At 46.7% G+C, this 23018-nt stretch overlaps 1 protein-coding gene across 1 annotated transcript in view; it reads left to right on the top strand.

The window, feature by feature from the left end:
• MICAL3 (microtubule associated monooxygenase, calponin and LIM domain containing 3) overlaps positions 1–23018 on the top strand; it is a 143140-nt gene that overhangs the window by 99729 nt on the left and 20393 nt on the right. The window contains exons 33-37 of the mRNA XM_056847688.1: positions 1353–3219; positions 7562–7656; positions 12653–12703; positions 16381–16488; positions 16881–16974. Of these exons, the coding sequence (XP_056703666.1) occupies positions 1353–3219; positions 7562–7656; positions 12653–12703; positions 16381–16488; positions 16881–16974 (2215 nt within the window). The remainder of the gene's footprint in view (positions 1–1352; positions 3220–7561; positions 7657–12652; positions 12704–16380; positions 16489–16880; positions 16975–23018) is intronic.

Raw genomic sequence — 23018 nt, 5'->3', positions numbered from 1 at the left:
ATGAATCTTTAGAAATGGAAATTTTTCCAGTGACGTTTTCTTTTCACTGAATTTTTTTCTGTGGAAGTTTTTCCACCTAACATCTTTATACATGAGGCTGTTATATAGAACTGGTGAGGTCTGGGAGTAAAACTGCAAGGTCAGTGTGCTAGCCTAGCATCTTAAAAACCAGTGTAGGAACATGTCGTATCAGGACTAACCCCAAGTGGATCATGAGAGACTGAAAAAGGCCATCTGGAATTGTCCTTTTTTGTTTCTGAAGTTAAATTATCCATACAGCTTGCACAAAAGTACTTTATGTACTTAAGTTATTTCTATACTGTCTCTCAGCTATAGGCATACTCATGAGTACTCATCACCTCTAATGCCTTGTTAATGTGGTTTGAGGTTTACATTCTTCCTCATTTCTGGACTTCGATATACGGAGAGTAGGTGTGGTATCCTCTGGAACAGTGGATTTCAAAAGTGTTCCAGGGAACCTTGGAAACTAATCAAGGGTGGAGTATATCAAGCGAAGATTTCTAATGGGCAGCTCTAGCTTCCTGAAATCAATCAGTCGATCCCTTTGTTATTCCAGACTTCTTCCAAAAGTTCAGGGCAGTATGAGAGCCGGCGTAGTATAGTGATTAAGAGCGGTGGTTTGGAGCAGTGGACTCTGATCTGGAGAACCGGGTTTGATTCCCCACTCCTCCACATGAGCAGCGGACGCTAATGTGGTGAACTGGGCTGGTTTCCCCCACTCCTACACATGAAGCCAGCTGGGTGACCTTGGGCCAGTCACAGCTCTCTTAGAGCTCTCTCATCCACGCCTACCTCACAGGGTGTCTGTTGTGGGGAGGGGAAGGGAAAGGCGATTGTAAGCCGGTTTGATTCTTCCTTAAGTGGCAGAGAAAGTCAGCATATGAAAACCAACTCCTCTTCTTCTTCTATACATGATTCTCCCTTTCATTTTATCATCAAAACAACCCTATGAGATTGACTAGAGTGTGTGCTACTGGCCCAAGGTCATGTAGCAAGCTTTATGGCTGAGTGGGTACATGACCCAAAATCTTCCCTGTCCTGGTCCAACACTCTTTAAGTACTGCACCAACACTGAAGGACGTTTACTCTGCCATTTGTAACACTCTCACTTCAAAACAGGGCAATTCTGAGGCCAGTGGCTCAGGAGAATTGAGGGTGCAACCTAAAACATCCCCCAGAATCCTCCGTAATGTGCTGGGGTTCTGTGGCAGACATGGAGGAGTTGTTCCGTGGGGGAGCCTGTGGCGAGGGCCCCTTGATCATTCAAAGTCTTAAAGCTGTAGAACCTCCTGCTGTGTTCCGCGGGTGATATTCTGTGTTTGTTTCTGTAGGACTCACTGGAACCTCTCGCAACAACGCCCTGCAAAGTGAGGACTCCAGAAGCTCGTTTTTTCCCCGATCCATTCCTCCCTGATCCATTCCCCTCAGAAGAGAAGACACGAGATGACATCCTCGATAATCAAAAAGTCAAAAGCCCAATGGCACCTCTATCTCCAATACGGTCCCAGCCAGTTGCACTTCCTGAGGCCGTCACGCCAACATCACCTGTGAAATCACAACAAGCATCTCCCACATTCCCTACGCCTCCGTCTGCTACCCCCCTGCCTATATGTTCACAGCCTTTACCCTCTACTGAAGCCTCCATTCCATCTCCAGGAGAGCCACCGGTGTGTTTTCAGCCAGTCCCAGCCTTAACCTCTACTCCTTTGGCCAAACTCGCCCTAAAAAGTCAAGATAGTGAGATGGAAAAATTGGGAAGCCCTACCTCAGCCGAAGAAGCCTTGAAACGTAATAACCTTGTGGAGGAGTTTTGGATGAAGAGTGCTGAAATCCGGAGGAGTCTGGGTCTCACCCCTGTAAACAGAGGCAGGGGAGCAGAGCCGAACTTTACCATCTCACCCCTTGCGTCTAGTCCCCTCAAATCATATCCTCCTGATGGTGTTCCAGAAGATAAGGGAATCCATCTTGTGAAACCACAGCCAGCCCCAAGAAAGCCAGTCACGCCCAAGTTGGATGAACAGTTTTCGCTGCTGACACCAAAGTCCCCGTCAGAGAGAGAGCTGAAAAATTCAAGTGACGTCAAGAGAGACCTGTCCAGCAGTTCTGGACTTGGTCTTCAGGGCAGCTCGTCCAACATGAGAACATTCGCCAGCCAGAGTTTCAACACTTCTGATTCCACCATGCTCACTCCTCCATCCAGCCCCCCGCCTCCTCCACCTCAAAACGAAGAACCAGCCACTCTGCGAAGAAAGAGGCATCAGGCGATTTGGCAGAATGAAGCAGAATCTAAGCCGGCTTCCGTGCTAACGCCTCTTCCTCCACCAGCAAGTGAACAGACCCGTCCTGCCAAGGAGCCACCCCAGCCTTCTCGAGAGGAGGTGCGGAAGTCATTTGTGGAGAGCGTGGATGAAATACCGTTTGCCGACGACGTCGAGGACACTTTCGATGAGAGGACCGAAGATACAAGCCTCCATGAAAAGTACTACACTCCCCCTACCAGCCGGTCAAGGCCAGAGAAACCTCTTCACCTACATTTGGTTAAAGAGAATGGCGGGCCGCCGTCGATAGAAGGAGGAAGCCAGCAGAAGAGAGGCCTGCCCCATGTCTCCATGGAAGCTAAGGAAATAGCTGAGGAAAGAATGAGAGCTAGAGAGAAATCTGTGAAGAGCCAAGCTCTGCGCGACGCCATGGCTAAGCAGCTATGCAAGATGAAAGATCTGGAGATGGCCAAGGCTGCTGGTGCAGCCAAATTGCACAAAGCATCGACTGCGCCCTCCAAGACCAAAGAGCTGTTCTTCGAGTCCCCAAGACTTGCGAAACTGGGCGAAGGTCCCACACTGAAGCACAAAGCCAGCAGTGAAAAGTTGTTCTCGCCCTTTTCGGATATCAGCGGACGTGATGCATCAGTCACTTCCTCGGAAGGTTCCGGAGGGAAGAGTAAGAAAAGGACTTCTCTCTTCTCGCCTCGCAAGAACAAGAAGGAGAAGAAGTCCAAGAACGGCAGCAGGCTCTCTGACAAATCCAGCAGCGTGGCTGAAGAAGCCACCAAGCCCAAATCACTGTGGAAATCTGTATTCTCTGGTTATAAGAAAGACAAGAAGAAAAAGGCAGATGACAAGTCTTGCCCAAGCACACCTTCCAGTGGGGCCACAGTGGATTCTGGGAAACATAAGGCGTCTCCTGTGATTAGAGTGGCAGGTAGGGTACCTCTTCTGCATTCTGTAGGAAATCTGCTGCATCTGGGGAGTTCTCTAGGTTTCTACAATACATAGCATGTGTGCAAGTATTAGGAGATGCCCCTTTGTTCCCTAACAAGAGGTCTGATGGTACCTAGCAGTAACCCTCAGTTTAGCCTCATGTGGCTCTCCAAAAGCAGGTTCCAAGTGCTACTGGTCTCTCACTTCACATGAATACATGATGCTGCCTTATACTGAATCAGACCATTGGTGCATCAAGGCCTCTTATTTCTCATGAATACATAGACGCAATTCTGCGGAAGTCGGCTAATTGAAAGTTCCCACCTCTAAAGTGTATGGGAATTTTTTGCGAAGCTCCTGTGGGGGGATTTTTTGGGGTAAAGGTCCCAAATTTTCAAGGTAGCTTTAGGGACTCTCCTTGCACGAACTCCAAAGTTTGGTGAAGATTGGATCAGGGGTTCCGGTGTGATGGGCTCTGGAGAGGTTGCCCCTCTCTCCTCCATAGACAAGCATTAGCCGATTAGCAAACAGAGAATTCCTTGCCTTCCAATGCTTCTGTATGGAGGCATGAGGGGATGACCTCTTCCAGACCCAATAACTTAGGACCCCCAACCCAATCTTCACCAAACTTGGGGGTTCTTGCAAGGAGAGTCCCTGCAAGCTACCCTGCAAGTTTGGGGGCTCTACCTCAAAAAATGCCCCCCAGGGCTGAATTTTTTTCTGGAAACCCGAAAATAAACCAAATTCTTGCATTTACCAGTATTGGAATTCAGCTTTTTTCGGTTTTCCCGAAAAAAATCGGGCCCAATAAACCTGAATTTTACCGATTTATTTTTGCATACCCCTAATTACCATCCTTCAGTCAAACGGGAGAAAGGCAGAATCTGCTGAGGGTGATCTTTTCTTCCTCCTTGTTGTGGGCAGTTGATGAGAGAAGTCGAAAAGGAAGCTAGGAAAGAGGTGCCTAAAGAGAGAAACCCAAAATAAGGCAGACGAAAAAGAATAATTTATAGTGCCACAGAAGTGTCACTAGAGTGAAAGGTAAAGGTAGTCCCCTGTGCGAACACCGGGTCATTATTGACTCATGGGGTGACATCACATCACAACGTTCACTAGGCAGACTATGTTTATGGGGTGGTTTGCCAGTGCCTTCCCCAGTCATCTTCCCTTTACCCCCAGCCAGCTGGGTACTCATTTTACTGACCTTGGAAGGATGGAAGGCTGAGTCAACCTTGAGCCGGCTACTGAATCCACCTTCCGTCGGGATCGAACGCAGATCGTGAACAGAGCTTTGACAGCAGTACTTCAGCTTACCACTCTGCACCACGGGGCTCGTAATAATTTTGATCTCATAATAATGTTGTAACCAGCCCAAACCCTATGAGAAGTGATGTATACAAACTAGTATTTTCTGCACGTGCTTGCAAGAGCTTTTAAAATCTGGTTTAAGTTACCTGGTTTAAGTTTCTAAAAATAACCAAAAATAGAAATAGATATTTGGGGTACTAGGCAGCTTCCTTGATTCCTGAGGGGGAGGCAATAACAGTATGAAAAGCAGCCCTCTCTTCCAAAGCATTATGCACGTGTGGAATGAGCATAGCTACCCAGCGACAATCACTGTTCCTAGCTAATCAGGGGTAGCTTTTTCTTACTGCCAAAAATGGTCTACAATAGTCCTCATGTATGACCCTGTTTTATGGGACATATCCCTGGGTATTGACTTTCTCTTCCAAAGTTGACAGTTTTCCCACCATGCTTAGCCCTGAGAGAAGATTTTTGGAGGCAGCAATCAAAGACGTGAGCCGTGACTCATCTTCACACACACACACCCCAACTCTGAGTCAAGCAAACCCTCCCAGAGGAGAACTATACGCTGTCTCTCCCATATAGTCAGCTTTGTGTCAGATATGACAGGCTGGGAATCAGTGGAATTGGTTCCCATGGCCGACTCTACTCCTTCGACACATGTGCTTTCAATTTGTTCAACGGGCTGATATCGCGACGATCTTGTGCTGTTGTTTTTCAACTGGTTATTGAACTGGATATGAGAGCTTTTAAAATAGCAGTTAGACGATTGCAGAAAAATAATTTAAAAAGTGGGGTGGCTGGGAGAGAGCTCCTGTCTAAAGTAAAAATAATGTTGGTTCCTGTGGACATTCAGCAAAGTGGTGGCCAGTTTCTGATACATCTATACCGCACAATAGTTTTGTTCTTGTTGGAGACTCGCCTTCCAAATCCTTTGCATAATCCTTTGCATTATGAAGGAGGGAGAGATATGCAGGTGGGTCTTACCTGCACTGTCTCTCTCTCTCTTTTTTTTTTTTTAATTAACGGGGGGGAAAGTACAAAGACAATCTACAGTATATACATACTCATACATAGAACCATACATACAGTATATCAAACCTTCTAAGAAGTGCCATACGTTAACTACTTTCTATAACAGATGTGTGTTAAGTGCCGTCAAGTCGCTTCCGACTCATGGCAACCCCATAAATGAAAGTCCTCTAACCCACTGATTTGTTTTTTTTGGCAGTCTATGGTATCCATAACACTCTCCTCCAACACCACATTTCAAAGGAATCTATAACAGCTAGGTTATTAAAATATCCAAATTGGAAGACCCTATTACCTTATATACTCGGGTATAAGCCGACCCGAGTATAAGCCGACCCCCCAAATTTGAGGCCAGAAAAGGGAATTTCTTATTGACCCGCGTATAAGCCGAGGGTCAATAAGAAATTCCCTTTACCGGCAATGCTGCGCTCTAAAATGCCGGCTGCCATTTTAGAGCGCAGAGCCCCTGCCCCAGGTCGCCCTCCCGCCGCCTCCCAGGCCCTCCCGCCCCACCCCACCCCACCCCCAGTGCCATCCAAGGGGGGGAGGGGGAAGAGCCCCTGAACCCCCTACTTACCGGGAGACGCGGCGAATCGGCGGCGTGGCCTTCCTGGGCCGGCAGGAGGCCTTTCCAGGCCCCTGCCGGCTGGAGGAAGGCGCTTGGGCGCGTGGGTGGCGGCGGCGCAGCCGGCAGGGGCCTCCTGCCGGCCCAGGAAGGTCCCTGCCGGCAGAAGAAAGGCGCCCGGGCGGCAGCAGAGCGGCCAGCAGGGACCTTCTGCCGGCCCAGGAAGGACCCTGCCGGCAGGAGAAAGGCGCCCGAGCACCTGGGCGGCGGCAGAGCGGCCAGCAGGGACCTTCTGCCGGCCCAGGAAGGACCCTGCCGGCAGGAGAAAGGCGCCCGAGCGCCTGGGCGGCGGCGGAGCGGCCAGCAGGGACCTCCTGCCGGCCCCTCCAGGCCCCTGCCGGCAGGAGAAAGACTCCCGGGCGAGGCAGCGATGGCAGCGGTAAGTTCCTCCCTCCTCCCTCCCTCCTCCCCCCTCCCCTCTCCTACCGTATTGACCCGTGTATAAGCCGAGTTCGGCTTTTTTAGCCCTTTTTTTGGGCTGAAAAACTCGGCTTATACACGAGTATATACGGTATGAAAAACTCAGGTATCCCTTAGTTGAAATATTGTATACTACCTAATGGTTTTTAAAACTATTCCTCCTTATTTTGGTCCTCCTTAACATCTACAATTTTCTTTAGGTGACCAACTATTGCTCTAAACTATGTGTTTAACATGACTTACATGCCTAATCTTATATTTGTACTATATAACCATTTGACATAAACATAAAGCTAATCAAATTGTGCGTTACTGGTTCCTGCTTCCAATAAAATCCAGTAAATTCTACACTCTATTGTTCTTAGCTATTCTATTGATGATTATTACTTATTTAGTCTAGTTATTCTGATACAAAGTAAGAAAATTACAGTTGTGCATAATCGTAATAGAGATTCCATTTCTTCTGTAGTTTCCCAACAGGTCTTTTGTTCAACAAGTGGGTCAGTAGAAAATATTTTTTAAAAGACAAGTGTGCTCTTTGCCTGTTTTTCCCCTCTTTCAGTGCTCACTAACATCCTGGGGAAGGGGCCAGTTTCACTGGGGGCTGAGTTTAACGCCGCAGGCTTGATCTCATTGGGGGTCCTCATGGCTTCAATTTTATCTTTAAAAAAAAAACACCATGGAGATCTGATCTTCCAATATCACATCTGTTTCGGCACTTCCAAATTGAAAGAAGTTGTTCTTCCCGTCCCTAGAAAGACTTGGCTGAAAAGCAAAATGTTGACCAGTTCTCAGGACACTTCTCTGGTAGGAAAGGGCACTGTGCTCCGGTTGCCGTTCGAGCAGAGGGCGGCATGGTACCATTCCAGACAAGACAATGGCCACGACTAGATTGTCTAACTACACAGCAGTGCCTCTTCTCCGGCTTTGCCACCTGATTCGCGTCTCCTTATCTTAACAGATTTGCAGCTGCGTCGGCACTTAAGCTTCTCAGAAGATTCTGACCTCTCCAACGATGACGTCTTGGAACGCTCTTCACAGAAATCCAGGCGAGAGGTAAGGTTTAAACCGGGTGTGGAAATGTGCTCCTTCAAAGCCAGGAAGGGTCCCCAAATCGTAGTCGATAAGGATGTGGCTAATTTTGACGTTTTGTGACCGGTTTGGTTTCTGTGTTAGCGGGCTGAAAAAATAACACCTGGAGGTCAGCGCAAAAGGTCAGCTCCTGCTGAGATGGGATCTCTTGCTGCCACAGCGCATAAAAGCATGCTGTGCTGTTGTTTGTTAGACGGACAGCAGCCCAGATTGACAGGTCGTCGGGTGGAATATTAGACTGGATAGATGAGTGCTCCAATTCTGCCCAAGCCTGCGAACTCTCTGGATGGCTTTAAGCGAATGGCAATCTCCAGGGATGCCCTTTTTGGATTGGGGAGATTGTTTGTATATGTTGTATATGTTGTGGTGTAATGATTATAAGCGGCTTTGAGCTATTTTACTGAAAAGCACAGTAAAATGTTGGAAATAACTCTTCAGCAATGTTTATGGTTGGATCGATCCAAGATTAACTTTTCCATATCTGCGCCTGCATGCACACACTTTTTAATTGCTTCATGACGATGGCCAATGAGTGGGTGAAAACCAGTGTGCTGGTCAGAAATGTGTAGGTGCTTTTTAAAGAACCGTCCTGTGGGGTCTGAAACCCGGACACCCTTTTAAAAATGGTGCCCATCCCTGAGCTTCGGTGATTCAGCAGCCTACTTCACAACATTGAGGAGATTGAGAGGAATTGTTTGACTAGGTTGGTACTTGCACACAGCTTATATGGGAGACATATACCGCCCAGCATAAAAACTTAAAACAATCTTACCTATTTTACAACGTTGAGGAGATTGTGAGGAATGCTGTCCGTTGCAGGCTGACCACTTGGAATGTAAGTTGGGAGGGCTTCCTTGCGAGTAGATCCCTTGCATATCAAGTGGCTCTTCCTGCCTAGCTGATCTACTTATGAGTACAGACTCAACCCAGCCACTTCCCATAGGCATTTCAGAACCAGTGAATTGAAATATTTTTGATGAGGGGAACGATCCAACAAAAGAACGTGAGTGTGTCTCACGCTCACCCTCTGAGTTTCTGTTTCTGGTTTGCACTTCTGCAGGTGCCTCATTGCACTCTTTTGTGTTGTTGTTTTTAACACTGACTCTTTCCCCACTTCTTGCACTCCGGCCTTCAGGTTGTTCATGGCAGATACCGTGTTGCATCTGCGATGCAAAGGCAGGAGGAGGTACTTGGGGGGACGCTGGGAAAGGTGTCCTGGGAAGGGCCGGTAGTGAGGAGACGATGGGTTCTCGATAAGTCATGCTACCCCAGTCTTGGTTGCGTTGCTGCGCTCTGAGTCTTGGAGCTGCCCTAAATGTTCACATAGCACAAACCACGTCACCCAAGTTTAGGAAGACCAGCTCTGTAAACTGTGTGGTGAAAGGGCAGGTTAGTTTCATCCAGCACAGCGAAGACTTGGCCGTTTTCACCTCGGGTGATTTGCCCCAAGTTCAGAGCTGCTAGGAAATGGATTCCCCCCTACCCTGCGGTCGCACGGAATCGTGGTGCTTTCTTGTACATCCAGGGTTTTTCTTGAATTTCCTGTGATCTTTCCCAAAGCTGCTTTGCTGTGATATTTTGGGAAGGATCGCAGGCAAGCCTACTGGCTGGCTGTCCTGTGGGCGGGAAAGTCCAGATCTTCTCAATCCAACCCACACAGCAGCCATTTCCCCTGCCCCAGTCCCCCACGGCAGTCATCCTTCCGCCAGCATGCCGCCGGGGGGTGTGTGTTTCTTTTTAATCAGTAGTTGGCATATTCCTATAATGATACATCGGTAAGTCAATTACTGGTTTAAAATACTTCAGAAAATTCCATTCCTCTCCTCATCGTGAGGGGGGTGGCCACCAAGGGAACCGACGCAGGGAAAGCTGCCATCTGGGTAGCCCATTTGCTGCCCCGTTGCGTTGGCATCAGCAGGAGCACCGGGGCTTCCATAGGGAAGCTTTGCCATGTGGAAAAGGCCTTAATAATAAAGGTGCCATTGGTATTACTATGCACTGAAAGTGTGGAAGTATTCTGTCTCAGGATGCTAACATCAGGCTGGGAAATTCCTAGAGATTTGGAGGTAGAACCTGGGGAGGGGAGAGACCTCAGTGGGTTTAAATTATGGGTGGAAAGGTACCGGCTGGATATTAGGAACAAGTTTTTTACAGTAAGAGTTGTTCGACAGTGGAATCAGCTACCTAGGGAGGCGGCGAGCTCCCCCTCACCAGCAGTCTTTAAGTGGAGGCTGGTCAAACACTTGTCAGGGATGCTCTAGGCTGATCCTGCATTAAGCAGGGGGTTGGACTAGGTGGCCTCTATGGCCCCTTCCAACTCCATGATTCTATGTCATAGAGTTTGCTTTCCAAAGCAGCCATTTTCCTTTCCCCCTTAGAAGCTCCTTGATCCATTGATCTTGAGCAGCATATATCTAATGTTTGAGGGATATAAGGACTGAAACAAATCTTGCCACTGACAATGTACCTTGGGATCCCTGCCACTTAGTAAAAAAGGCATTATGTCAGACCCAAGCAGCCATTTTCAGCGGTGAAACTGATTTCTTCTTCTGGCCCCACCTCGAGGTTGGCATCCCTAATTCTGTCCACATGCCCCTCCTGTCTTCCCTCAGTATATTACAGGAGCTAAATTCAGGGGTGTCGAACTCAATTGTTACGAGGGCCAGATATGACACGAATGTCCCTTGGTCAGGCCGTGCCATGCTTTGCCAGCCCAGATCGAGAGTGGGGCGTGGTTGCCTCGGCTGGCTTGCAGGCCAGAGAAGAGCTTCCAAGGGGCCGCAGCCAGCCCACAGGCCTTAAGTTTGACACCCCTGGCTAAACTAATCCAGACCAGTCGTTCTTGACACTGAACCAGGGGCAGTCTAACTCACAGCCAAGGGATCGAGACATACAGGATTGTATTGGTGGTGATTGTAAACACTAGCGGGGGAGAAAGCAGAGGGGGTGGCAGGGTGGCAGTGGGCAGTCATACGGCCCTCTCTCCTAATTTCTCAACCCGCAGTTAAAAGAGCCTCGGTCTGATACTTCCACACTGCTCCAGGTGTCCGCACTGGCAGGTCGTGGGAACAGAAACAGCAGGGTGGCTCGGTGGTCTAATTTTGTAGCCAATCTTGAGTCAGAGAGCGGGATCCCGGGCATATTTCCAAGTTTTATTTTCTTCCCTCTGCCACGTGACTATCTTGAACCCATCAGACCCTGCGTTGGAGCTGCTAGTTGCGACACCCTTAACCTTCTTGCCCCCCTTAACGCGACTTAAAGGAATGGATGTGATTAGCTCATTAGTTGTGTCTGACTCACTGTGCTAGAAGCTGCTTCTAAATAAATGCTTGTGAAATCCCGTGTGGGTTTGTGGTGCTCCTGGGATCGCTTGGCAGTAGCGGCAGTGACACCCGTTTTGAGATGCTGATTAGCAAACTCCTCAAAAGTCATGTTTCCTTCCGTGTTGACTTGCCGAAAATGAGATTCTGCATAACTGCCTTGTTTCCTGTTTATGGTTATTGTTTTGCTTTCAAACAAAGTGAATGTATACCGCAAAATGAGTGAGGGGCGCGCACTGTGGCCCTGGGCTGTGTGCGTGCTTTGTGATTCCGTAAGCCAGGCCAGACATTTGCAAAACTTAGTGTCGGGCATCAAATTCAACGTACCGAAAGTCACCTTTTTGTTCAAGTCCAGTTTGCAGCCGTTAGGATTTCACAGGCGGTCAGCGCAAAACAGGCTGTCCCAGGGCAAGGAGCAGGGCTTCAGGGCTAGGAAGCAAATGCAAGGATAGATTTCCACATACGTTTTTATCAGGACAAGAAACCTTTCTACAATTAGAGGCGCCAATGTAGTTTTAGGATTGGTTTTAGACTTTTAGGGCTATTTTAAATGCTGTTTTAAAAGGTTTTATCGATTAAATGGGTTTTATTCCCCTGTAAGCTGCTCTGAGCCAGGTCTCGGCCGGGGAGAGCGGGGTATTAAATTGAAACAATAAAAAATAATAAATAAATACATTAGCGTTGGCCATTTTTAGGTTTTTAAAAACACAAATCAAAAGCATAGTATGGAGGAAGGTGGACCTCCTCTTGAAGTGTCTCCCAGCTTACTTGGGAGTAAGTCAATGTTCAGGGCTGATGTCGCCTTTCAACTCTTTGCTCAAATCAAAATATGGCCCCCAAATAGCGGCCTAGGTCAAATTAGTCTAGTGTTGTCCTGCACGATTTGTGTGATTTCCCCATGCTGAACCAGTCTCATCACCCATGTGGCTTTTTTTGTAGTCCCTAATAGAGAGTTTGGCTTAATGCCTAGAGTTTGGCTTAATGGGTTCAAGTTGCGCAGGACTGATCCAGTCTTGTATTGTAGATTGGTGTAGTGTGGTGTAGTGGTTGAGTGGTGATTTGGAGCGGTGGACTCTGATCTGGAGAACCGGGTTTGATTCCCCACTCCTCCACATGAGCAGTAGAGTCTAATCTAGTGAGCTGGATTTGTTTCCCCACCCCTGCACACGAAGCCACCTGGGTGACCTTGGGCTAGTCACAGCTCTCTCAGCCCCACCTACCTCACAGGTGTCTGTTGTGGGGAAGAGAAGAGAAGGTGATTGTAAGCCGGTTTGAGTCTCCCTTAAGTGATAGAGAAAGTTGGCATATAAAAACCAACTCTTCTTCTTGCCAGATCTCAGAATAAGCCCAGCCAAAGTCTCCCCAAATAGGGAGACTTTCACCAAATGGAAATTGCCATGTGGAATCTCATGGAAACCAGCATCCTTATTTTAGCAATCAGGTTCCATTATGCGCTTTCAAACTCAGCAGGATTCATCCCCTAGATAGTTTCATGTTGCATTTCAAGCAGCCTTTGTGTTATTACTGTGCATTTTGTGTTTCAATGTTTAACTGATTTTGCTCCATTTTATGTGTGTTGTGTCTTTTTTTTTCTGCCTTTGCTATTCCTCCCCCTTCCTCCTCCCCTTCCCCTTTTAAAGTTGATTTACGTACCACACGCCTTGGCATTCAAGAGGTCATACGCGTCAAAGGTAGTGTCTCCATTCTCATTGATGGGCCATGGTTGCATGCATTCCCATTATTAACCTTGCCAAAACCATAGTCTGCTTCCCCGTCTCCCTGCCTTCACGTGTACTAACAGCCCCTGACTGTGCATGTATGAAAAAGTTAACAGATACAGACCGCCGAGCTTCAGCAGGGAAACAACCGAATCCCAAATTTTCCTGTCAGCTTGAAATGCATGCAATATTTGCATCAGGGATCCAGCAAGCAGCTGATCTTCAGAACCACGTGGGGTTGCTTCCCCCACCCCCCACCCCCCGCAGTTTGCTCGATGGAACAGGTGTTCGCGTTGCACTCTTCTCATGCTGATGTCTTGGTGTGAGACGACTGGTCTAAACATGCCTTGACCATTGCTGTCTCTTGATAGGTAACAGCAGTCCACTGTAAGCAGATGTGTGTAGTTAAAAAAAAACAACAGTAAGGATAAGAGCGTTTGCATGTAACACCTCTGCTCACTTTTGCAGATCTCCAAAACACTTGATTGATTCTGAGATCTTGAGAAAGCCCAAATAGTAATCCAAACGTGTCTTGGAAGCCGGTGTTCATTTAAATAAGGCATTATTGTTCTTGGAGAGTGATGAAGGGCTTTAACATGATGAATGCTCAGAACCCCCAGGAAGCAGTTCCCCAAGATTCTTTGGGGGGAACCAAGCTAGTTACACTGGTATAAAAATCTCTGCCTGCAGAAATCCACTCCACCCCTCTGATCGCAGTGTGGCTTCTTGTATTAGAATCATAGAGTTGGAAGGGACCACCAGGGTCATCTAGTCCAACCCCCTGCACAATGCAGGAAATTTGCAACTACCTCCCCGCCCCCACACCCCCAGTGATCTCCTACTCCATGCCCAGAAGATGCCCCCCCCCCAAAAAAAAACCTCCAGGATCCCTGGCCACACTGGCCTGGAAGAAAAAATCTTCCTGGCTGCTTTATATGTGGAGGTCTGCACTTCCATTGAATGTGTGTAATTTGTAGTGTTAAAATGGTCTTCGAAATATGTTTTTGGCCTAGAATGTACCTCTGGAAGGCCCTCCATGTTTCCAGTTTCAGAGGTACATATTTACTAGGCTCAAACGGATAATTGGATGAGTGCTCTCACGTTTCAAAACATGAAATTCCTGCACTGGCTTGCTCATAGGATGAATTCACATATGAAACTGCCTTGTGCTGAATCAGGACCCCGTGGTCCATCACAGCCAGTATTGTCTGTTCGGACTGGCAACAGCTCTCTAGGATCTCAGTGATGTGTCACATCACTTACTGCCTGAGCCTTTTAACTGGAGATGTGAGGGATTGAACCTGGGACCTTCTGCATGCCAAGCAGAGGCTCTTCCATTGAGCCACAGCCCCTCCCTATATTTTCGCATTACAGTGAAAGTTATTATCCCATTACAAAACGTTTGCCTTCATAGAGGAGTTTGGGACCTTCACACATTAAACTGTAACATTGGAACCAGTCCATTGGTCACCGGTTTTGACAAGTCTTGAGAAGGGAAGAACAAGAGAGGCAGTTCACTCATTTGCCTTTCTGATAGCTATTACGTTTCCTTTATGTGTTTTTCTGCCAAATGCCGGTGTTAATATATCAGTTCCACTGATATAGCAAGAATAATTTAAAAGAAACATTCTCAGTGAAACACTGAAATGGTTTCTAATGGGGGGGGGGCAGCTTATGTCACTAGTTACCCTGGTGGTAACTATAATGGCATTCTCTCTCCTTCCTCCCTTTTTCACAATTCAGCTCCACTGATCTAACTTAATTGCCTTCTGCAGTGGCATGAAGGCAATCTCATTGTTGGAGGGTGCTTATAAATAATATTCCATGCATATATCAGTGAGACATCTGCTCTCCATGTCATGTTCTTTATAGATATATCAGAAAACACAAAACACACGTGTCTATTTTCAGCATAGACAAGTGAATTCCTAATCTCCAAAAAAGGATCTCTGTGATTCATACATCTTATCTTGTAACTAGCTGTGTGCATCTTTTATTCGGACCAGATGTCTTCAGAGTCACACGCTGCTCCAGTATCTTTAGAGTTGCAATATGGGCTGCAGCTCCTGATGGTCAGTTCACATTGCAAAAGTGTAGCCGAGCTGCAATAATCAACACGCTGAATTACATGCAGAACGAATTCATTTAATACAGACTTATAGGTGACAGTCACCTATAAGTCTATATTAAATGAATTTGTTCTGCATGTAATTCAATATGTTGAATATATTGTAAACAATAGTTGTCTACGTTGCTGTTTTCCCCCCACCCCCATTTTGCTTACTTCCTGACCATCACATCTTTTCTTTGTTTTGCGAGCTACCATAATCAGCAGGCCCATTTGATGCATCCACACCTGGGTTAGACCACTTAGCCAGTGTGGTATAGTGGTTAAGAGTGGTGGAGTCTGATCTGGAGAACCGGGCTTGATTCCCCACTCCTCCACATGAGCAGCGGATGCTAATCTGGTGAACTGGATTTGTTTCCCCACTCCTACACACGAAGCCTGCTGGGTGACCTTGGGCTAGTCACACTCTCTCAGCCTCACCTGCCTCACAGGGTGTCTATTGTTGGGAGGGGAAGGTGATTGTAAGCCAGTTTTATTCTTCCTGAAGTGGTAGAGAAAGTCAGCATATAAAAACCATCTCTTCTTCTTCAGATTGCTGTTTAGAGAACTGCATGTATGTTTGTTCCCCTAAGTAAGATGTTCCCTGAAATGTTAGCGTGTCGGGCAAAAGAGTTCTAGGCTCGCCATTTCCCTGCTATTCTAGTTTGATGGGCTGTGAACTGATTTTTTCCCCTTCATATGGAGGATCATTCAAATATTGACCCCCTCCATTTGTACCTCGAAGTGAGAGCCCAGGCAGTCAGAATGAGTCTTTGCTGATCATGTGTTTCAGTTCCCAGTTTTGTTTCACACACAGGCTCAGCGGATCCGTGCACAGGTTAGCACATGATTAAATGGCTTGTATGCAAATGTTCAAGCTTATACATACTGGCAGTGCAATCAAACCAGAACTTCACTATGCGCTGCTCTTTGCACCAATTTACTTGGCCAGCTTCTCAACATACTTTGGTCATGCGGATGAGTCCCAGGTGTGCGTTGACATATCACCAAGGATAAACCAACACCAGGGATTGTGTTTTTAATAAGTTAAAGAAATCAGCACATCTTCTATATTTGGGGCAAGCTGAGAAAGGCGTTGAAGCTGCCTTACACTGAATCAGATCCTTGGTCCATCGAAGTCAGTACTATCTACTCAGACCGGTAGCAGCTCTCCAGGGTCTCAGTCAGGAGTCTTTCACATCACCTACTTCCCTAGTCCCTTTAATTGGAGAAGCCGGGGATTGAACCTGAGACCTTCTGCATGCCAAGCAGATGCTCTACCACTGAGCCACAGCCAATCCCCAAATTGATGAGAAGATGCAGTCATAGCCCGAAGCACGATATAAAAACCACTTGCTTTGCCCCACCAGTTCACGCCTCTGCCTTTGTGTCTCAGTTTCCCACAAGGTCTAGTTTCTGCAGGGTTAGCACATGTACGGATGGGCAGCTTGCCTGGGAAACCTGGCAAGTAGCGCAGCATTTAGGAAACCAAGATCGTATAATGGTGTGACGTGCTGAAATAGACTTCTTTCTGTTGCCACAGAAGGCTTACACGGAGGACGAGCTCAATGCCAAACTGACCAGGCGAGTGCAGAAAGCTGCTCGCCGCCAAGCCAAGCAGGAGGAGCTGAAGAGATTGCACCGGGCTCAGGTATTGCCATAAATTTTCTTCTATTCTTCCCAGGAAATATCTTCTGCAGTGTACAGTGGAGGAGCTTGTCATATTCCTGTCTAGGTTGAGCTGGCTGTATAGACCTGTGCTGTGTTTTGGTCCTGATGTTTCAGCTGTTTTTTTTAAATTAATTAAATATTTATTTGATGCAATAAAAAGATATACATAATAAAAAGAATATACATAATAGGTACAAGGCCACTTTGTCTACCTGAACCATAAAAACCCTGTGAATGAAGAACTTTTGTTCTTCATTCCAAGGAGTTTTCAAGCCAAGGAGTGCAGGAGTTTTCTTTAAATTAGCATCCCACCAGTTGGACATCTGTAGGGAATGGGAACCTATGCTCATATCTGTGCCTCTGCTTCCACAGATTATCCAACGGCAGCTGGAGCAGGTAGAAGAGAAACAGAGGCAGCTGGAAGAGAGGGGAGTTGCTGTGGAGAAGGCCCTTAGGGGAGAAGCAGGTACCTTCCAACATTTTGTGGTTTTTTTGCTTATTATATTTTGTTACAAAAGTTGTGTGTTATCTATAAACCAAGCCCCACCTGAGCCGCAGGGTTTTTAAAAAACTTGATCAGTGTGTTCATTAAAATTCACTATTCCCTTTATCGTACCTTGGGCCCCTCTTGCCAATGAAAACGTTTTGCAGCAAGTTTCTCCCAGCGCATATTCATTTGCTCTGCGAGTATCTCTCGTTGCTTCAGCTTCAGAGCAAGGTTTTGCCTGGTTATTAGTTGCACCTTTGCTACAAGTTGTAGCGCAGCTTACAACTTACCTGAAGCTGTTGATATTTGTTTAGATAGTAAAACTCACAGAGACACACATGCACACAAACCTGCTTTTACAAGGAAGCTCGAGGGGAGTGTGTGAAATTGATGCGCTGTGTGGTTTTATTCATTGTGCTGTGAATCGACATTAAGCACCCTCACAAGGGACCATCACAGAACTGCCCCAGCAGGTACCATGTGGTCTCCGCGCGGTCCTCCATAGCCACAGTCCTCACCAAGATATGCAGAGCGGAAATTTGCAACAACGTGTGAATAGATTTTCATCATCTCCTACCACGAGCTGTGTATCCTGGACGGCTGGATTTAATCCATGATGTTTGGAATGAATGTAGAGGAAGAGGATTCCTGAGGCATTAGACGTTCCATCAGGTGCAGGGCTGCTGCTGAAATTAAATGGCATTCCTGTGCCTGGTTCCCCTCCCCTTTTACTGTAACCCCTGATGAAGTTTGCCATGGGAATGGATGTCATCACACTTGCTTCCCCGCCTTTTTTCCATTCTGGTAGCCGTCAGTGGTGGGGGAAATTCACAGCATGATGGCATCACATCCGCACTGAGTTTTGTCAAACAAGAACTAGACTCGGGGATGCACTTTTTCAGCTGCAGTCCCATGTCTGCCACAACATCTAATTTTGCTCTAATCCACATGGGAGAGAACGTACTTAAATAATGTTTTCCTAATGACGTTCCTAAAAGCCTCTCCTTCCTTCGGGGGCTAGTAAAGGCACACACAGGGTCTGACTGTCTTGAGGTCCTTGGTATATTTTGATCCACGTAAGGGTACAGTGAAAGTTAATTCAGCTTCTAGTATCCAGAAGAAGCTATAGGGATCCCCCCCCCATATGAACAGCCTTTAAGTTGGGAAGCATAATGTGACAAAAGTAGCTTCCCCTATATGGCTTAGAATAACTTTTTTGTTTGTTTTATTCGATATCTGGTGTGACACGTTGGACTTTCCTGTGGGGATTGGATAGGATTGTCAGTAGCCAGTCAATATTTTCTCATTGCTACTGCAGGATCAGTGCATTAAGAACAAATAATATTATATAAACAATACACTTAAAGTTACAGTGTATCCAGTTCCTTTCCATTTATTTCATACCTTGTCCCGAAGTCTCCTGGCAGGTAACAGCCCGTCTCAGGACACATTTAGCAATGTCAGAATCAGTACTGAGTGAATTGAATGCAAACCCCTTTCTTATCATGGGCTACCAAACGCCACCCCAGTGACACCATTTTAAAATGCAGCAAGGGCTCAATCCTGATCAGCCCCACAGCACAGCAGGCTGACGCCCTCTTGTTCCCCACCCCACGCACCTTATCAAGTGCTGAAATGGATGCCCATAACATCCCACAGCTGTTTCAGCTCTAGAAAAGATGTGGGGGGGGGGATCAGAGCACCGCACTGCGAGCCTGATGATTCAAAATGGCAGCATTTAAAATGCTTTGTGGCATTAAGTGACTTTTAAATGGCAGTAGCATCTTTGGGGTAGCCACAGGAAATACCATCACCTCTGCTTTGGCCCTTAGAGAAGGCTTTACTGTCTATGGAAAGATGTTCAGGCTTTGATGACTTGCATTGAGTAGAAGCTGCGTAAATATGGAGCAGCCAAGAGTAGAGTGTGTGCTAGCCAAAGAAAGTAATCTCAGCTGAACTTGAAAGCTCCTGTGATGGGGGGGAACTGTGTGGATCTTGATCCATTTGAAGTTTAGAGCTCACAACCAACACCATCTGGTTTAATGTGTATGTGCGTCTGGTGACCCATCCTTGTTGGGGTGCTAAGCCCAACCTATGTAAAACCTAAGAATCTGAGTCTATTGCAAATGCAAGAATCCACAACAACCCATGAACCTAACACAAACCCACTCCAACAAAGAGGGAACTTTTTAAAAACAACAAGAACACTTGAAACTGACAGACTCTTAACCTAAGGCAGCCCGGAAAGCGAATACCAAGCCCCGGGAGACACAGAAACATGGGGGAGGGAGGGGGGAGAAAACAGTCCTGGGATATATTCCCAGTTAATCATTAATATCCCTGGGATTTTGGGGAACCTGTTTTTTGGTATCCTGAAAATCCTGGGTATATTTGAGAGACCCAAATATATCTGATATATTTTCGGACCAGAGATATCCGAAAGCACACCCCTAATCCTTGTCAAGAGCTTGCCCCTTTTCAATGGAAACCCCACTGAAGCTAAACACAGGTGTTAATGTTTTCCAGGCAGTGGGCATAGGCTCTGATTGAAGTGGTTTGGGGAGCATTCCAGAGTAATTCTCACTCGATGAAAGAAAATCAGCTTTCTTGGAAGGGAAAGAGAGTCCAGTTGACTGTGTGGCTGCTAAATCACAAGTGTCCCGTGATGTCACCGGAGCCAGTTAACAAATACCCTGCCCTAATTCCCAGAATACACTTGCAACGGAATTAAAGGGATTTTAAAAAACTTTTTTAGCACGGTGAAGCGCGAGTGAAGATGCGTATCAGCACATGTGTGGGTCTTTAAAATAACAATAATACAAGGCTACCTGCTCTCATGCACAGCTGCCCACGGCCATTTAAGCAGCATTTCCTTGTTGTTGTTGTTGTTTATAAATGATGCCTAAGAGTTCATTCTCCTTCTCTAGAACAAAAGCAAATGTCTTCTAAAACGTCCATTAAAAAAAAAGAAGCAAGCAAAGCTCCCAGTCTTCTTTCTTAACTCTCTCTGGAGAGATAGGGAGATACAGAGAAGCTCTTCTCTATCCTGAAAGGGGAAGAGGGGAGCATCTCTCTGGAAAAGTTTCATCTGTCAGTTGTTCTGTGGTAGTGGGGACTAAATAGATCAGGAACGGTTGTCAACTCTGCATCCGTCCATGGATGAATCCTTCTCAGACTTGCCAGCCAATTAATACTTAATCAACATTTGAGCTTTTACCTGCTTATTTTCCTGGTTCTCCCTGCCTCCTCACTCCCCCCAGCTTCATAAGAACATAAGAAAGGCCCTGCTGGATCAGACCAAGGTCCATCAAGTCCAGCAGTCTGTTCACACAGTGGCCAACCAGGTGCCTCCAGGAAGCCCACAAACAAGACCACGGCAGCAGCACCATCCTGCCTGTGTTCCACAGCACCCAATATAATAGGCACGCTCCTCTGATACTAGAGAGAATAAGTATGCAGCATGACCAGTATCCATTCTAACTAATAGCCATGAATTGCTATTATTTTTTGCCTGGCCAGACCCCATGGCCCTCGGAGACCCCTTCCTGTTTGTTGCGGGGGCCGCACGGCCGTCTGCTCACAGAGGGGCTCCTGGCTGCCAACTTTGCGAAGGCAAACCCCTCCCCGCCACCCCCCCCATGCCTCCGGAAGGCTCCTTGGGGCGCCACCCTCCTCTGGCCCGCGCGCCACCCACAGGCCACAGCTCTGGGCTCCTTGTCACTGATACCACCTGAAGAGCTTAACATATATGTGGGGGCTCCTACCTCAGTGGTAGCATGTTGGCAAGCCCAAGGTAATTAGGGATGCCTACAGATAACTTGTGTGTTGTGGTGGAAAAGACCAGGGGGTGGGGGGAGAGACTAAACTTGGAGTTTTCTTCAAGGACCTTGATGTCAGTCCTGCTTGTGAGTATTGGAATTGTCTTTGAAGTCAAGGCTGAGAACTCCTACACATTTGGCACTACTGAGGAAATCTCAGGTTTCAGGATCCCAGTGGGAAATTATCTAGGCTTAGGATAGAAACTTATTCCCTCTGCAAGATGGAATCCCAGACCTTCATATGCTTTTTTTTTGGCCATACTCTTAGTATTGGTAGTAATTTTTTAATGTCTTTTACTCATTCATTCATACCATTTATGTCGTACCCTTCTACAAAAAGTGCTGTGAATGTCTTATGATAAAATATAAACAATGAATGTCTTTCAAAATAGAATTAATAATACGTTAAATTTAGCCAAAACAAAACAAAAACAACCCTGCAACCCCACGGAAGACTTAAAACTGCGGCAATAATAATATTTTATTAAGAAATAATATTATATTAAGAAACCCAGCAGCACTGGTTAAACCGCAATAACCTGAGATAAAACAATTCACTTTTGGTGGGGAAGGGTTTCTCCCTAGTCTTGTATGACCTCCAGTTAATGCACTTGCTTCCCGCAGTAGCTCCAGTATCAGTCAGTCAAACAACAGTTACTCAAAGCGCCTTAACAGCTAACAGTGGTCTAGATCCTACCAGTCCACTCTGCAAAGATTAAAGCCTTCCTCTTGCGGAAGAGCCACTTAATATGGCGGAAGGCTCCTTAGGCAGAAGGAAGGCTTCAAACTTCACCGCACCGAGTGGTAGGATGCAGAAGAAGAAGAGTTGCTTTTTATATGCCGACTTTCTCTACCCTTAATGAAGACTCAAACTGGCTTACAATCACCTTACCTTCCCCACAACAGACACCCTGTGAGGTAGGTGGAGCTGAAAGAGCTCAAAGAGAGCTGTGACTAGCCCAAGGTCACCCAGCTGGCTTCATGTGTAGGAGTGGGGAAACCAACCCGGTTCACCAGATTTGCGTCCGCCGCTCAGGTGGAGGAGTGGGGAATCAAACCCGGTTCTCCAGATCAGAGTCCATCCCTCCAAACCACCACTCTTAACCACTACACCATGCTGGCTCTCCATGCAGACCAACTTATGTAGATAAAATGAGAACAATGGAGTAAAGGAACCACCCATCCATTACCACGCTTTTCCCCAAACTGACCTTTCTTCAGTTACTGACAGCCGGTTCCTTATGCATTCATGTGACTCGGAAGCTAAGGTCATCTCATCAAAGACCATTTTCTGCATCTGTATTGCGTTGCAGTTTCAGATGCTCTGTAACTCGGGGCCGAGACACGTGACTCTCCTACCTCGTATAGTTGCGGCGAAGTAAACATTGTGTGCACATCTCGTGGTGTACGCACAGTGTACATGCATTTCCCCTACAATGTAGTATTGCATACTTATAGGAAACATTTTTGTGTGCGAAACACAGTTGTGCGCTACAACTTTTTCGGGCTTGTTTTGTGGTAAGTAATTGTACTATAGACAATTGGGAAGGAAATCTGTCCAGAAATGGTTTAGGACATTTTGGAACCTAAGGCAGAGAATCTGTGGCACCGTGGTGGTGAAAAACTTGGTGGTAGAAAATGCCATCAAGTCGCAGCCGATTGATGGAGACCCCATTGAGTTTTCAAGGCAAGAGATGAGCACAGGTGGTTTGGCATTGCCTGTCTCTGCATGGCAACCCTGGACTTCCTTTGTGGTCTGCCCTCTAAGAACTAACCAGGACCAACCCTGCTTGGCTTCCGAGATCTGTTGAGATCTTACTGGCCTGGACCATCCAGGTCAGAGTGGTAAAAACCTTACCCATAAACTAAATAATGGATAATTTATTTCCCTGCAAGGGTACTTTAGAAGTCTCCTGGCTGCATTGCAGTTCCTCACTTTGCCTAATAGTAGGTCCATTTCTGCCTCTGTCCCCAAGTGGAAGTTTATGGCATCGAACCAATTTCTCATCTATTTTTACTTTCAAGAAAATGAAAAGTCAATTTTCTGGGACCAGTCTTAGTGCCTCCAAGGTACTGATGCCAAAAATCGTATCAATTGACAATTTCCCTTCATTCAGTTTTTTTTATGGCCCAAAGGGAGTGCGCGCTATAAAGCTAGAATGGCTTTGAATAGAACCATGCTGGAAGTCCTTTTGTGAAATCCCT

The sequence above is a fragment of the Euleptes europaea genome, chromosome 3 (assembly GCF_029931775.1).
Source record: "Euleptes europaea isolate rEulEur1 chromosome 3, rEulEur1.hap1, whole genome shotgun sequence".
NCBI lineage: Eukaryota > Metazoa > Chordata > Lepidosauria > Squamata > Sphaerodactylidae > Euleptes > Euleptes europaea.
Note: the sequence above shows the minus strand (reverse complement) of the source record. Positions and strands in the feature narration are given on the sequence as shown.